At 35.4% G+C, this 12,366-nt stretch overlaps 1 protein-coding gene across 2 annotated transcripts; it reads right to left on the bottom strand.

Annotated features, from left to right (window-relative positions):
• On the bottom strand, window positions 1-9,334 carry LOC130812814 (BRAP2 RING ZnF UBP domain-containing protein 2). Of its 2 annotated transcripts, none has more exons than XM_057678427.1 (14): window positions 8,942-9,334; window positions 8,535-8,718; window positions 7,123-7,456; window positions 6,372-6,487; window positions 6,176-6,284; window positions 5,983-6,097; window positions 3,355-3,452; window positions 2,537-2,643; window positions 2,104-2,317; window positions 1,926-1,979; window positions 1,634-1,777; window positions 1,471-1,535; window positions 761-815; window positions 1-641 (listed from the first exon to the last, which is right to left on the bottom strand). In XM_057678427.1, the coding sequence occupies exons 2-14, from the start codon at window positions 8,555-8,557 to the stop codon at window positions 483-485; spliced, it is 1,593 nt and encodes a 530-aa protein (XP_057534410.1). In that variant the 5' UTR covers window positions 8,558-8,718; window positions 8,942-9,334; the 3' UTR covers window positions 1-482. The 2 variants fall into 2 exon arrangements, with proteins under 2 accessions (XP_057534410.1, XP_057534414.1); XM_057678431.1 differs by having other exon boundaries at window positions 4-641; window positions 7,123-7,428.
• Between the last annotated feature and the right edge of the window lie 3,032 nt (window positions 9,335-12,366).

Genomic DNA, 12,366 nt, shown 5'->3' with positions numbered 1-12,366 from the left:
GTTGGAGAATAAAAAGTATAAACTTGTGAAGGAAAATTAAGAGAATATTTGAAATAAGCAAATGTTTTTAATTAAAAAAATTAAAAATTATGCTTGGTAGAAAATTAATTTTCAAAAAAGTATTTCCAATCCAAAGTTGAGGTAAGAATTATGTTTGCAGTTACTAACAGCGGACATAAGAGCAAATTATCAAAATAGTAACTTTTTTGCTTGCGGTTGATAATAGCAAATATTTTTCTTTTTGTTAAAAAAGTGTATCTAAAAAAAATAAAAAAAAAATTATTTTCCAAGGGAGAATGTAATTTTTTTTTTTTTTTGTTTTTTTACTTTTGACTTGTGCTTCTCCTTTGCTCCAAAAACTATTAATACAACTTATAAGCAACAATATTTACAAACTCTTGTTCACCAATTTCTATATTTACGAATCACTGCTCTCTGAAATCACCTTCCCCAAGTATGACAAGCTTTTCGACTCAATTGTACTACTTATTTCCCCTCTTCTTCCGGTTCTTAGATTTGGTGATTCCAGTGGCAGAGGATTCACTCCCTACCTTTAAATCATTGCCATCATTCACATTATCAGAAATGGATAGTTGCTCCACCGCTTGCCCTGCTTCAAGGTGTAACATCAATTCTTTGAGCTGCAAATTTTTAAAGATTGACCAAAAACTCACATCAATCAACCAAAAGTAACAACCCCAAAATTAAGAACTATTCTCATAGAAGCATCCAAAGAGACTTGATTAACACATTCACAAACCTGTACTTCTAGATCTCGTATTTTATCATCCCTTAGTCTCAAAGCTTTCTCCTCCCTGCGGCAATGGAGAATCGTAATAAGCTCATGAGTCCACGACGCATCATAAAAGCTGTAACCGTTAGTGATTATCCTTCAACTTATTTCAGAAATAACTCATCTTCATAAGCAAGGAGCATCGAAAATAAGACACATACATAACATAGTTTCAAATTAATCACTTGTAGGAGGTAGTACAACTATACAAAGCAATCTTAGGAGATTGAGTGGATATATCAAGAGGAATAGAGGTGGCTGAGAAGAACCTCAATAAGCAACAGGTTAAAAGGCGGCAGTGGGATAAAGCAACAAAGGAAATTGAATCATATTAGCAGGCTGCGGAATGGAGCATCAAAATGACATTGAGCATTGATAAATGGCACAACAACCCACCATCAATTGGTAGGTATTCTTTACTGATCAAGTCACATAACTGTGTCTCAAACATAAGCACAAACAAGGTATATATATTAAAGTTTAAACAAGTACAAGAAAATCAACAAGGCTTAACAGTTCACATTTGATGCAAATCAGTTTGTGTTAGTGGTCAATGCAGGTCATATGGTTGAAAAAGTCCGGAGACATAACCGGAAGCTAAATACAAAGAAAACCATATCGTCAAGGCTTCCACAATTACTGAACATGACAACAGATATATTGGCTAATGGCAATACCTTCTCTCAGCCTCCTGTATCTTCGCCTTCCAAATTTCTTGGTTTTTGGAAAGATTTTCATTGATCTACAGCCAATCATATAAATGGAACCAAGTTAATATTGGAGTGATGATTTTAAACTGAATCCCCAAGGAGACATGCTTAAGCCAGCTCAGACACATACATCATTTAGAAATTTCTTTTCTTGGATGCTTCTATCCAATTTTGCTTGCATTTTCTGTAATTTCAAACTCACAGCCTTGTCCACAGCTTTGGCTACTTCTCTTTTAGTTTCTTCTTTGACCTCGTGCAGCAAAGATTCAAAATACTGCAAATTAATCACAAGTAAAATAATTTCATTTAGACAAAAAATCGTAGGTTGTATATAACAACAATGTCAAAGTCTTAATCCAACAACATAGGTGGCTGTGTATGAAAATCACAAAAGTACATGATTTTAATCTGTAAACCCTTACCAGTTTTTGATTCTCAAGCTGTGTGGAGAGAAGTTCGTTATATTCATTCACAATCTAGCAAAGACAACCCAATTGCAAACAAAATCAACATCTTCAACGACCAATAAACATCGAGCAGAACCAAAGCAAAGCTCTCAAGCTAAAAATTCAGAGAAAAAGGTGAGAAAGAAAAACATACAGCTTCAACTTTACTACTTAAGATAGCCTCACTAATACCAGTATCATGTGAGCATGGAACATTTAGCTCAACCAGCTTCCCATCAGTTTTTGACTGTATTAAACGGTGGACATAATTGTCACCTACATAATCCCAGACACGACGGGTTTCCAAGTCCAGAGAATAGCAGTGCTGTGTTTCTTTCCAATGTATAAAAGCATGCTCCTCTTTATACCTGGAACAAAAGTTTCTAGTCAGAGAATTCAAACAATTTGAACATCAACCCTATTTTACTGGTACAATAAAACCTGCCTTGGGTCTCCAATGATGGAGTTACTCCATGGGCAATTCAAAATTTGAATCAATAAGTACAGTGCAGGACACACTTGAAAATTTATGGCTGAATCAAAATGACATCTATCCTTTTTTCCAAAAAAAACTGCGAGATTTCTACCTTCCACAACCTACAAAACCGCATATAACACAAATCCACAGATTCTCTGAGGTTTGACAAATGAAACATGTTGACTTCTCAGACTGCTGCTGGCAATATCGACAAACCTATACAACAACCACATCAGAAGTCAATGATTAAAACATGACTGGCTTTGATCTTATGATGAGAAGATAGATACACCATGGAATTAGCAAAGGTAAAAAGTTATAACATAACAAATATACCACAGAATTAACCAGATTAGGAATGTTAGTACTAATCTTGGGGTCAACAGGAGTTGAAGTAAAACTGAACAGTAGCATCAGAATGAACAGAAACTAAATGTTTCGATGAAAGAGCACAATATTCATCATAAGTTCTATGAATGTTTTGACAAACCGCGATAGAAGCTTTCAGAGTATAAGAGCATAAGCAATGTCAAAATATAACATTTACCCCAGTGCCTTTAAGTGTCTCCCACCTAGGCTCCTAACTAGGAGGGGGGTTGGAAAATTAGACGTACGCAACCTTACCCTTGTAGAAACAAAGAAATTGTTTTTAATTTACCCTTGATAGCATGACATCATCAACTTCACATAAATGAAAAGTGCACGTGATTTAGAAGGAATAGAAATAGTGGAAGAAATTGCTTTTATGGAAACAGAAATAGTCAAACATACAGGAAGCAAGGATGCTTTAAATTAAGATATATGAGAAAGCTGAGCATAAATATCAATTTTCACTTATTAAAGAATATACAACCGAAATGCAGCACTACACAAACATCAAAGAAAAAAGACAGCAACTTATTAATGAACATCTCTTGAAACACTAACCGGACAAGATGAATCTGTCCACTTTGAGATGCAGGAACAGTGGAAGGAATGATTGCAGATGGTTGTTAGAATTCCACTGGTTTCTTGATCCAATCTCTCTGTCATATAAAACGCATTCAGAAATTCCGAGAAAGCCAATGCAAAGTAAGTAAAAAGTAATGGAGATTTCCTTTTAATTTGTCACTCCCTCCAATTCGATTAAATTGTCCCATTTCATTTAGCACACATGCCAATACACATTCAAACTTTAATATTTCTAATTTAACATAATTAAAATTATAAAAAAGTTACAAAATAATCTTTGCATTGAGACCGCATCAAACATAATCCCACTTGACTAAGTTTGAATTTATAAATTAAGAATAAAATACAAATTAAGAGTGATTGATGAATAGTGCAAAAAACACATGGGACAAGTAAATTGAATTAGAGTTAGAGGGAGTATTAATTATAATAAATGTGAAAAATATGTGTCAACACCAATATATGCATGAGTATGTTATTGGTGTGAGCAGAATAGGTTAAAAAGATACTAGTGATTAAAATAGAAACCAAACAACAAAGGTTCAAGTGTCAAGTACTCCCTATTATCTACAATTCGGACATTAAATACTCATTGAAATTCACCAAAACCAATTTGAATAGTCATTTATTAAACGATCATCCACAGTTATGTTGGTGAAAGAGATGAAAACTTGATCCCCAAAATATGGATCAGTGTTTAATGAATAGAGAGAGAAGCTGAGCATCTTTGTAACTACATGAGAAAACAGAAAAACCCAACCACCCATGTACAACACTAGAAATAGGTACCCTTCAAGGCTTGAACACTGCTTCATTACCATAATCTTCAGCTAAAATTAACTCTATAAGAGAAAATGCACCACAATTTCCCATCTCAAGAGAAGCAAGTTAAACCTCGTCGCCCTTTTAGATTTGACCAAAACAGAAAAATGGCTCCATGTTTGTAGGCCCAAGTCACATCTCAAAATTAAGTTAGCGCTGATCTGATACACTATTAAGAGTTCTGAAAGCAAATCCAGAAGTTAAAAACCATTACTCAGGGTGATGTCACCAAACCAAAAATGAAGAGTTCACGTAACTCAGCTAAGAAGTCCTGAATCCTTTTGGTAGGGTAGGAAAAGGTGCACAAAGTAGACTCTGTATAAGCCTCCCTCAAGGAGAGAGACGGCTACTTCTTAACTATTGAAAAAGGAGTCCATAAATCCAAGAACATACACTTAGTATGGTTTTTCCTTAGATATCACTCTCTTTAGCACACATTAAGAATGAAAATTGCCTTCAATAGGTAGGCAAGTAGACAGGAAATGGTTCAGTGGAGCTATACAACATGGAAATGGGACAGCTTTTTCAAACATGAACCTGGGTAGGTGGTTCTTCAGTTTCTTCTACTCAAAAACTATTGTCTCCCTCTTTTTTCGTACCTTCAGGCTTTATAGCATTAGTTTCTGTTAAGATTCCCCTTATAGAAAGCATGAGGACGAGAAGAAATCATGAGAATGTCATCTTCACTTGCCAGCTTAATTTCCAAGTCCCCCCCTTTAGAAGTGTTGTTATCACTTGAGGGGTAATAATACCTTTCCAACATTTCACAAACAGCTCTCGCCTTAGTCCTTACACCATAAATACTTTACATTTCCTACAGAACAAACCTTATATGCCCCATCTATTGCCTAAACAAACAAAAACTAACACTACAGAAGAATTAAGCCGCACATGTCTCTCCCTAGATGGTTGTGCAAAGGGATTTGGAAACAATTCAGCCCTAAAATTGATGAGAAGATTGATGAGAATCTGATTTGGAACTATTGGCAACTTTGCACTGCGCCACTGCCCCATCACTGCAAAGACTGATCAAAGTTTTTGGGTCATTCAAAAGACCCTTGCTTTGCTTCAGCAACCATCCTAAAAATACTTCAGACCAGTGTTTTAGGGACAAAACAAAGCCAGGCTACACTGGGAACTGCAGTTTCAGAAGCGTCAGGAAAAGCCCTCTTTTAAAAGCAGTCTAAAAAACCCACATTAGTCTTTCCCACTGGAGTCTTCATTAGCATACCAAAGATTGAGTCACTACATGATTGAAGGTTTTGCTGATGATAAATACTTAGTTTACAGTGAATACGAGATAGTTTTCATGTACAACTATTAATACTCACCCCTACCCCACCTCCCTTGAACATAAAGGTTGCTTTCCATCCAGAAATGACAGAAGAGCTTCAATATGAAGTATAACAATACCGTAAATCCATTATTCCTCAACATGTTATGGTAGCACCCAAATAAGCAGATCAAATCAAATACTAGCAGAGAACCAACCATCAACACACAGAATATATTTCTTATTTATTGATATCCTATTGCAATGTTATGGGATGATATGCGACTTCGGCCTTCACAACAAATATTTCAAAAGTTTGCAGCAAGAGAAATGAGTAAAAAGCTGGATCTCGATTACAGAAGCAAAATGCAGATGGGTACAGAAGGTAAGCTTCACTTATTCAACACCTAGTTTAGTTTAGATTTTGGATATACTTCTACAATATGATTAACTGCACTCAAATTACAGAAGTTATAAACATTAAAGATATTTTAAATATAATAAAATACCTAAACATACTGGGCATGTTGGCTGTTCCGTTGAATTCACAAAAGAAGCTTGTCTATGTTCAATAGAACCCGTGTATTGCACATCAATGATAAAAAGCACATGACAAGCCTCTGGCTAGATAAACATTGAGTCAGGAAGTATCTCACTAAGAAGATAAAAAGATGCAATAATGTGTTCGAAGAAGAGAAGAACCTCTAGGGAAGAAAAAACTTTCCCATTGAAATGATTGAAGAATTCATCCGTTGAGTCTTGATTGTCAAATCTAATAAGAACAATATACCTATCCCCCATTTCATCATTCCTACACAATCAGTCAGATCACATTCAAAAATTAAACGTAAATGACATTAGTAAAGCACACAAGAAGCCACCAAAAATAACATCTAACCTGACAATTCTCATTTCAAGCATATGTTGAATAAAAGAACCAGAAAACCGGCAAAAGTCTGCATATGTCATGTGATTTGGAACCCCCAGAACACATACAAGGGGTTTTCTCCCAACCTAAGCATCAGCAACTACAGGTTAGGGACAACTCACATTTAAGATAATTACAAGGGGTTTTAATTTCAAAATGAATAATCAACTTCTAAAATCCAAGTCGGGGGAAATCTATAAGAACTTGCCTCTCATATTCAAGATTAAAAACGAAACTCGTTAATAACAACTAAAATCTTATGCACAGAAAAGCCACACAGTATATTATTTTCTGTGATTTATAATGATACAGCCATTCTTGTATAAACCCATAACAACATCAATGAGGTGCTCCTCCAATCAGTGATACGCTCCTTCAACCTTCCAAGCACTTAGTTAATCTTCTAATATCATACAAAACTCACTTCCTAATTGAAAACATCACTAACAAAATAAACAGTATGATAGTCCCCGGACCCCGATAAAAATTGAATTTGCGTATATTTGTCCTGTTCTATGGAAAAATAAATTTCCAGCGTCAATCCAACGCTCTTAGCATCGAACCTTTTTTTCAACGAATTTAACCACAACACATCATAAATCTCAGATTAGGTCAAACAATATCATTAAGGTAACCGAATTTCAACTCCGTAAAACTGTACATTTAGCAATAATTTATCATCAATACTGCGAAATTTCAGAGCAGAAAGAAGAATCAATACCGGGAGTTTCTTAACAGAAGAAGAAGAATCGACGTCGTTGGAAAAGAAATGCATGACACCACGGGTTTCTTCGATTCTAGGGTTTCCAGAGGAGAATGCTAATGTTTGAGTAGAGAGAAGCGAAGAAGCGTCGTCGGAAACCATAGCCGGTGGTGAGTCGGAGATCGGTAGTATGCTCGGACTTGCTGCGGTTGTTAGTTCAGACATTTTTTTCTTCGCTTGATTGGAGCGAGAAAAGATGGATGAAGATGAATATTTATAAGGTGCTATATGGATGCTGGTGTTTGGCGGTGAACCAATTGACAGCTGGCAAATGACAAAAACACCCTCCATGCTTGAAGTGAAGTTTATGACAAAGTTGAAAAAAATAAAATAGATGGGTAGATGATAATTAAATAAAAAGCGTTGGATTATTGTAAGAAATAAAATTATAGTAAATTTATAAATGAATTAAAATGAAAAATATAATAAAATTTATGAGACTATTAAAGTATTGACTTTTCAATTTGACTTTTAATCGACAATATGAAACTCATAATAAAAGCTTAAAAATGGATCAAAGTTTTTTTAGAGAGAGGTGAATAATATATAAGAAACATGAGAAATTAGTTGTTGTATAGGCTGTAAAAATAAAAGTTCTATAACAAAGATGTGAGGAAAACTTGACATTATTGCAAATGATTTCCAAATGGATCAATATATTAGTTATGATTGTATTGAGTTTTAATTTAAGGAGTGATGCTAATTGCTAAGTAGGATGAAGTTTTAGATTCAAGTCAATATTAAGAATTTATGATGAGTTACTATTGTATGGATTAGAGTTAAATTTTATCATAAGATATGAGAGTTGAATTAATTATAAGTTGAATTAAATGAGATTTTGATTCATTTAAGTTAAACGGTAACAGTTATTTACTATATAATAGTCATTTTAAGTTAGACGATAACGATTACTTTCTACGTAGTAGTCTTATTATCTTATATGTGTTAATAACAGGTTAGGTGCATTTTGTATTGACTATCCACATTTTTTGTGCTAATATCAAGTGTTTGATGTTCTTGGTTTATCAAATGAAAACCTTTAAAAGAGTGATAAAAGACTTACTATTGAATGGAATGTTAGTATAATAAATACAATATTAAATGAAAAGAGTAACTGAACCGTGTAGATGATATTAAAAGAACATAACAAGATTTATTTTTAAATCATAAATTATTGTGAGAGACGATATTTTCGAGAAATAAATTCGATACAGGAGCTAAATAGCCCAATTAATAATAAATTAAAGAGAAAATAAAATTATAAACTTTATTTGAAGTTGTCTGTTTAAAAGATGGTCTCAAGAGTTGCTGTTTTTAAATACACCGATGATAATAGAAATAAGATGCAATGTAGCGATGGTTAACCGTACCGGACCAAACAAGTAAATTGCATACGATTTATTCAATCGAGTAGAAGCGATAGTCGGTGAATGAAATCCTCAACAGTCCACTACATAAAAAAAGGCCTTGGATTGTTTATTCGACTACAGACAACAGACTTGTAGAGTAATCTTACAACAATTTCACCATCAAATCTTCAATACAATTTTCAATCTGCAAAGGTAAATATTTTAATCAGTTAAAATTTCATTCTCTCATTGAATTTGATTGCAATGTTTTCCCACATCTCCAAAAATTAAAAGATATGATCTTTTCGATGCTTATGGAACAATTATTTGATTAATATATGCATTGTTTTGTGGGTTATGTTGATTGTTTATTCATGAATTCAATTTGCTGAATGAGAAAGGGAATTGGTTCCAAAAAAATACTATACCTTTGCTTTTCGTTCATTTGATAGTTTTCTGATTCAACTTCAATTAGAAAGTTTATATGGGCACTTTGAGAGATTAGTTTTTAACTTGTAAATATAATCCAATTGATTTTGATTGTGATCCTTTGCTTTTTTGAGTTGGGAGTTGGGCACTTAACTTTCTATGTGAACTATAATTTGAGGGTTATGAGCATGTATGGTTTTTAAGGACTTGAATTTGTATTGATAAGAAAGCTATTCTTGTTCTAGAATGGTTTTGCAGAAATTGCAATATTATTGGGGTTTTGATTGTGAGGAAGACTAGGTTAATAGTTGATATTGATTAGCAAAGTGATAACAAACACATGAGTGGCGCCTCTCATTATTCGGGTGTCTTGTTATCAAGTTGTAGATCAATTTGTGTTGTTATATTGATTTGGAAAATTTGTAAATTATACTTTAACTATTGTTCATTGACTCAAAATACCCCTAACTATTTAATGTAGGAAAATTTAGATGGTAAAATAGTGAATGGATTTATTTGGAGAGAAAGATGAGTGAATATGTAGAATGGATATTGTTCTTCATTGCACACAAAATTGATTACATCAATGGGTATTTATAGTGCAAGTTTACTAAAATATCTTAGATATTTTTAATTTTTAATTTTTAATTACTTTTTTAGGATCTTCCATTATATTATCTTAGATATTTTTATTTTTTAATTCTTTAGTTTAGATATTTTTATATTTAATTAAAATCCTAGATTTTTCTAGATTATTTTAACACTCCCCCTAATCTGAAAAATCTTGAACTCTAAGTCGTCTTCTGAAATCGATAAATCTATCAGTTGATATGGCTTTTGTGAAAATGTCTGCGAGCTGCTCCCCCGTCTTGCAGAATTGTAGTTCGATCTCTTTCTTATCTACTAACTCACGAATGTAGTGATGTCGTATCCCGATGTGCTTTGATCTGCTATGAAACACTGGATTCTTCGTCATTGCTATTGTTGACATGTTGTCGCAGAACATTGTAGTTGGTGTCTCTTGCTTATGTTGTAGATCGATTAATATCCTTCTCAGCCAGACTGCTTCACATGCTGCACTTGTTGCTGCAATGTACTCTGCTTCTGCTGATGATAAAGCTACTGTCGCCTGTTTTTTTGATGACCATGAGACCACCTTGTTTCCAAGCTGAAATACGTACCCGCTTGTACTTTTTCTATCATCCACGCTTCCAGCCTAGTCGTTATCGGTGTATCCTGTGAGCTTGAAATCTTTTTCAGTTTCGTACATGATCCCATAGCTTTTTGTTCCCTTAATGTATCTGAGAATCCTTTTTGCTGCTGTTAGATGATCCTTGCTCGGTTCACTCATGAACCTGGATACGATGCTGACAGCGTTGACTATATCTGGTCTTGTATGTGTGAGATGGATAAGAGAGCCGACCAAGCTTCGATACATTGCTCCGTCGAGTTTTGGTTTGCCATCGTACTTTGATAACTTCTCATTGATTGCCATTGGTGTAGCCAGCGGTTTACATTCACCCATGTTGAATTTCTTGAGAAGATCTTCTGCATATTTCTCTTGTGATAGAAATATTCTTCCTGGGCTTTGTTTGATTTGTATGCCAAGGAAGTATTTCATTGTACCAAGGTCTGTCATCTCGTACTCCTTCATCATAGCCTTTTTAAATTCTTCGATCATCGTTGGGTGTGTGCCTGTATAGATTAGATCGTCCACGTACAAGCATAAAATGAGAAAGTTGTTACCTTGTGTCTTGATGTATAGTGAAGGTTCACTCGGACTCTTGATGAAACCATGCTGGAGAAGATAATTGTCGATGTTGCTGTTCCACGCTCTGGGTGCTTGTTTGAGTCCGTACAGAGCTTTTCGAAGGCGATATACTTTGTCTTCTTGGCCTTTGATGACGTATCCCTGCGGTTGCTCGACGTACACTTCTTCTTCGAGTTCTCCATTTAGAAATGCTGATTTGACATCGAGTTGAAAGACTGGTAGCTGATGCTGTGCTGCTAATGCCAGGACTGTTCTGATTGTCTCCATGCGGACAACTGGTGCATATGTTTCGTTGAAGTCGATTCCTGGTTGTTGCGCATATCCCTTTGCTACGAGCCTTGCTTTGTACTTGTTGATGGAGCCATCATCATTATGTTTCACCTTGTAGACCCACTTGAGTCCGATGACTTCCTTGTCTTGTGGTTTGTCTACAAGTTTCCATGTGTGATTCTTCTCAATCATTTTGATTTCTTCGTTCATAGCCTCAATCCATGTTTCTTCTTGTGCTGCTTCTTGAAATGTTTGTGGCTCACTAGAGAAGAGAGCCATCATTGCTTGGTCACAATGGTAATCTTGTAACCATGATGGCGGATGCCGATCTCGTGTTGATCTTCGGGCTTCTTGATGTTGAGGAGTTGAACGTGATGTTTGGCTTCTTGAGCTTGGGAATGATCTTGTACTTTCAGGTGTACTTGGACTCGGAGATGATGGGTTTGTTGGTTGGTCTGCTCCGTCTTCTTCACTTGGATCTCTTAGGAGAGTATCTCCTTCGCGAGCTTCAGTTTCTTTTTCTTTCCACGTCCATTCGGCTGCTTCGTCGAAAATTACGTCTCTAGAGATGATTAATTGTTTAGATTCAGGCTTGTAAAGGCGATATCCTTTTGTTTCGTGACTGTATCCAATGAATATGCATTTTTCTCCCTTCTCATCGAGCTTTTCCGATTCTCCTTCGGGATGTGGGCATAAGCTACGCATCCGAACACTTTGAGGTGTTCTACTCTTGGCTTTCTCTTGTGCCAGGCTTCATATGGCGTTAAATCCCTAACTGCTTTTGTGGGAGATCTATTGAGGATATATACTGCCGTGTGAACAGCTTCGGCCCAGTATCCTTTGGGTAGATGTTTACCCTGCATCATGCTACGGGCCATCTCTGCTATAGTGCGGTTTTTCCTTTCCGCGACACCATTTTGTTGAGGTGTACGCCTTGCTGTAAGTTCTCTTTTAATCCCATGCTTCTTACAGAAGTTGTTGAATTCGTTGCTTGTAAATTCTCCGCCACGATCCGTTCTAAGAATCTTAAGAGAATGCCCACTTTGATTTTCTGTGAGGGTTTTGAATTGCATGAAGTGGGAAAAAGCTTTTGATTTTTTCTCCAAGAAATATACCCACATCATGCGGGAGTAGTCATCTACGAACAAAAGAAAATATCTTTTTTCACCAAGAGACAGATTCTTGGTAGGACCCCAGATATCTGCATGGACAAGCTCTAGAGGAGCCTTGGCCCTCCAAGCTGCGGTAGGAAATGACAATCTGTGCATCTTGCCATATATACAGCCTTCACAAATTTTTCTTTCATTTTTTATTGATGGTAGTCCAATTACCATTTCTTTTTGTTTTAATAGTTTTAGACTGTTAAAATTTAGATGCCCGAAT

This window comes from Amaranthus tricolor, chromosome 1, assembly GCF_026212465.1.
Source record: "Amaranthus tricolor cultivar Red isolate AtriRed21 chromosome 1, ASM2621246v1, whole genome shotgun sequence".
In the NCBI taxonomy this organism is placed as follows: Eukaryota; Viridiplantae; Streptophyta; class Magnoliopsida; order Caryophyllales; family Amaranthaceae; genus Amaranthus; species Amaranthus tricolor.
The sequence above is the reverse complement of the archived record's forward strand: the minus strand, read 5'-3'. Positions and strand labels throughout refer to the sequence as shown.

Excerpts from the sequence above, each read along its gene's own strand:
- LOC130812814 (XM_057678427.1), bottom strand. The coding sequence starts at position 8,557 with ATGCAATTTACTTGTTTGGTCCG. Across the intron at positions 1,980-2,103 it reads TAAGTAGTAAAGTTGAAGCT|ATTGTGAATGAATATAACGA; the intron begins GTATGTTTTTCT and ends TGTCTTTGCTAG. Across the intron at positions 1,536-1,633 it reads AAAAGAAATTTCTAAATGAT|ATCAATGAAAATCTTTCCAA; the intron begins GTATGTGTCTGA and ends GATTGGCTGTAG.